Source organism: Nicotiana attenuata, unplaced genomic scaffold, assembly GCF_001879085.1.
Source record: "Nicotiana attenuata strain UT unplaced genomic scaffold, NIATTr2, whole genome shotgun sequence".
In the NCBI taxonomy this organism is placed as follows: Eukaryota; Viridiplantae; Streptophyta; class Magnoliopsida; order Solanales; family Solanaceae; genus Nicotiana; species Nicotiana attenuata.
In genome coordinates this window covers 376,674-380,882 of record NW_017670525.1, presented here as the reverse complement: position 1 = coordinate 380,882, position 4,209 = coordinate 376,674, and the positions used below count along the sequence as shown (strand labels likewise).

The window sequence follows — 4,209 nt, the reverse complement described above, 5'->3', positions numbered from 1 at the left end:
TAGTAAATCTTCTATATATAGGATCATTTAGAAGCATTCTCAGTTCCTATTCTAAGCCAACAAATCACTATACGTACACGCATAAGTAGAGATTAATTCTGAGTACAATCAATATGTCCTTAAATAGATGCATAATAATTAAATAAAGCATGTTTTCCAAATATGCCAAAAGGAAATTGTAGAATTATCTACTAGGAATTTCACTGGCCAACTTCATTCCCAGCAATTGGAGCTCCACATAATAATTAAAGCATGATCAATCTGCAAAATCAGAAATGACAACTTTACTCTGATGGATTTACAAAAAATTCTTAGCATAATAAGGAGATCTATCATTCACAAATATACTCCTTATTTTAAATTGATAACTAGATTATTAGATAATTACATGTTTACATAGTCAAAACAAGAGAAATATAAACCAGTTCAATATACACTAATGCTTTTGTTTTTCTATAAAAAAAGTTCTCTTTAATGTGTCAAAAATCACATATGATTATATCCTGTGATCTTTAAGGATGAAGAAAGGCTTTCCTAAAAGCTTTATGTACTTATGACGATTCCATAACCAAATAAGATACTCACTTCGTCCCACTTTATGTGACGATGTTCGGATTTCGAGAGTCAAACAAATTGTTCTTTGACGGTAATTTTTTCATATGCCTATTAAATATCTTTGAATTATTAATTATTGTGATTTATAGTACTTTTTACGTAGTTTTCAAATATATAAATTTTATTTGAATAGTTTAAAGATTCTATATTCAAATAGACGGTCAAAATTAAGAAGTTGAATCTCAAAAAGTAAAAAGTGTCACATAAATTAGGATAGTAGAGTAACATATTAACCAATTAACCAGGAGGTATTAATGCATGCTAAAATTCCCACATATATTAGTCTCAAGAAAAGGAGGGAATACTTAAAAAAAAGAGCTTAAGATATTTACGCTATCGATGTAATTTAACATATTATAACAGTTACTTATCAATCAAGTTTATTAATACTTATTAAATATAATTATCTGCAATTACCTTTTAAGTGAGCATAGCTACAACCAGGAAGATCAGAGTCTTGAAGATTAGGGTGGGAAGGCTGAAGGCGATAGGCAGAAGTACTAGTACTAGCTGCAGCAAGTTGAAGTACGTTACTGCTGCTGGGTTGTACTTGCTCTTCACCAAAGAATGAAAACTGAGACAATAGTGGCTGCTCTCCCATTAGATTCAGTTCAGTAATTGCTTCTTCATTTTGATCATCATCATTATGCTCCATTACTGATGATGACTGTTGCTTGTACATTTGATTGCTCATCAGCTTCATATTATAAATTCCAAGTCAATATATAGGAAAATTAATGGCAATAATTAAAACACTTAAAGTTGTACTATGATTTTTGAAGCCAAGATTTTGCTTTTATTTTTTCTTGGATTGATATATAGTAGTAATTGGTAAATTAATTACTTACCCACTGGTACATTTCTTGATTGTCCTTCTCCAGCATTTTCTCCTAGGACATATATTATTGAACAATATAATACATCAACAAATTAAATTAATGGAGAATAATTTTCTCACCTATTTAATTTTTCGTTTTTCACAATTTAAAATTATCGATAATCAGAAAAATTACCGTTCTCCTCAGATTTTCCATCTGTTGCTGCATGAGCTCGAGCTGCAACCACATTATGAAAGTTGTAAAAACCATTATTTCTTAAGTAAATTTTTTTGACCCAAAAAAAATTTGTTCTTGGAAAAATTAAACCGCGTATAAAGTAAATTAAAAAAAACCATTAATTACCTTTCTAGCTCTGACCTTGTTAACTGCGAATTCGAGCTGTTTCTCAAGTTCATTCAGTTCTTCATACTGTGCTGAGCTCAAGTCATCGCCTTTGTATTTTTGAAGGCTCAACTGAAGGTTAAGTGTATCCCTCTTCATTTTAGTAATTTCATCATACAGTTCAACCTATAAATTCAAATTTCAAGTGAAAAATAGATGTGAAGAAATTATAAGAATCTTTAAATTAAAACCCTAATTAAAAGAAAACAAATTAAAAGAAAAATAGTAGTACAAGAATGGTCGTCTTTTATACGTACCCTATTATCTTGAACTGGAATTGAGGCACCAGTGGTTTGGAGATACCTACTAATAATCTCGCTCATGCTGTGAGGAGAAAATAAGAAATCTTGTTAATGATGCTATATATCAGAACTTCACTTAATTTCAAGAAATATTCAAAAAAAAAAAAAAAAAAATCATAACTTTGTCAAACCTTAGTGTCTAGGCACTAGAGTTGGTCAACTGGGACACTGAAGACTTGACTAAAACTTGAAGAAAAATAACTCCTCAAACACACAGACACATACATTTGGAGACACATATGGAATTGCAACTCGACTAGTACCATCAAGAAATTATAAAGCCATAAATAAATTAAAAAATAAAGGAGCATAAGAATCTCATAGTTAGTTGAAAATAAATTGATGCTCATGATAATTTATCACAAAAAAAAGTCTCTACAAAGCCCATAATTATCATCATGCAAAAAAGAAAAAAGAGAAAATATTTTTAAACCTGTGGGGTTGACTGCTGTACTCAAATAATTTGCCTTTGGTGGAGAAGATGATAAGTCCAATTTGAGCATCACAAAGAACAGAGAGTTCATGAGTTTTCTTGAGAAGACCAGCTCTTCGTTTTGAAAATGTGACTTGCCTGCTTGTTTTGTTCTCTATTCTCTTCACTTCTATCTTTCCTCTCCCCATTATTCTTTAACGTATCTCCTAATTAATAAGGTTAAACAAAGAAATAAACAAGAATGACAATTTACATATAAAGACATATATATATGCATCAAATTAGAAACCTAGATTTTAATGTCGAAACAGAAATCCTTTTCTACTCTTGAATTTTCTTGTTTAAGGTATGTAAAGACCAAATATAACTTAATTTCCTTGGAAATGCAACAAAAATATGTGCTTAAAAAAAACTAAGATCCATAAAGAAAAGGATGAAATGGAAAAGTAAATTTTTTCAGTGTAAGAAATGAAAAGTTTACTGAGGTTTGTAGAGGATATTATAAGGAAAGCAAAATGGCTATGTCTAAGAGTTTACCTTTGTTCTTGTAGTGTTTTTTGAGGTTGGCTTTCTGATTTTGGGTAGAGGTGTGTCCTTTCTGCAATTTCACCTATTTATATAAGCTTAGTTTTCTTTTGGAGTTAGATGGCTAGTTATTGAGAAATACTGAAACTTTTACTAGTTTAATTTCTCACACAGATATGATATACTAATATGAGAACTCCATAATTGTAATTTCACAATATTGTCATGCATGACTTGAGTGCACCTGCGAATAATAACACAAAAGGAAAAGGGTGATAAGAATATATATATATATATATATATATATATATAGAGAGAGAGAGAGAGAGAGAGAGAGAGAGAGAGAGAGAGAGCGCACCCGGGGAAGGGCACTAAGCTCCCGCTATGCGTGGGTCCGGAGAAGGGCGGACCACAATGGTCTATCGTCTGCAAGAGGTTGTTTTCACGGCTCGAACCCGTGACCTCCTGGTCACATGACAACAACTTTACCGATTATGCCAAGACTCCCGTTCTATATAAGAAAATTACAATTTCTTTTACGCGCATCATGTTTGTTTGTAAAAGGGATAATTAAATATCATAATATCAAGTAGTACATTTTTTTTAAGAGAAAGTAATTGCAAGTTTAGATTTTAAAAAATTAAAGTAATTGACGTTGTTGTTGACGCATAACTACCACTGACAGTGTACTATCAGCTTTTCTTGGAGGATGGGGGACTTAGGAAGAAATGCAACGTACCAAATTTCTTGTGTATTTCCAATTAGGGTTTCTTGGGACGGTGATCATAATTTTAGACTTACCCAAAATAGAAAGTGAAGAAGGTCCCATGAGAAAACCTTTTCTCTCAAATGGACAAGACAAAATGTTACTATAATATATGCACTCAGACTCGAGAGAGTATTAGTAATTTAGTATTATTTCTCTTCACTCACATTTAATTCATTCTTCCACACTTCACATGCACAGGATCAGTGACATTTGCCATTTATTTTTACCAAACTTAATGTCACTAAACAAACCACGCTAAATATAATTTTTTTAATTTCAAAACATTTGCTATTAGGTATTCACCGGTCCGATTACGACTAATTCGACTTCGTATCGAATAAGATC

The 4,209-nt window shown here is 31.4% G+C and overlaps 1 protein-coding gene across 2 annotated transcripts; it reads right to left on the bottom strand.

Annotated features, from left to right (window-relative positions):
* On the bottom strand, nucleotides 1-3,208 carry LOC109240556 (MADS-box protein FBP24). 2 transcript variants are annotated; one of them, XM_019407207.1, is made up of 8 exons: nucleotides 3,108-3,208; nucleotides 2,571-2,776; nucleotides 2,093-2,159; nucleotides 1,797-1,961; nucleotides 1,629-1,670; nucleotides 1,464-1,505; nucleotides 1,033-1,312; nucleotides 1-261 (listed from the first exon to the last, which is right to left on the bottom strand). In XM_019407207.1, exons 2-8 carry the CDS (start codon nucleotides 2,756-2,758, stop codon nucleotides 257-259), a joined length of 789 nt encoding a protein of 262 aa, XP_019262752.1. In that variant the 5' UTR covers nucleotides 2,759-2,776; nucleotides 3,108-3,208; the 3' UTR covers nucleotides 1-256. The 2 variants fall into 2 exon arrangements, with proteins under 2 accessions (XP_019262752.1, XP_019262753.1); XM_019407208.1 differs by lacking the exon at nucleotides 3,108-3,208 and adding an exon at nucleotides 2,860-3,034.
* Between the last annotated feature and the right edge of the window lie 1,001 nt (nucleotides 3,209-4,209).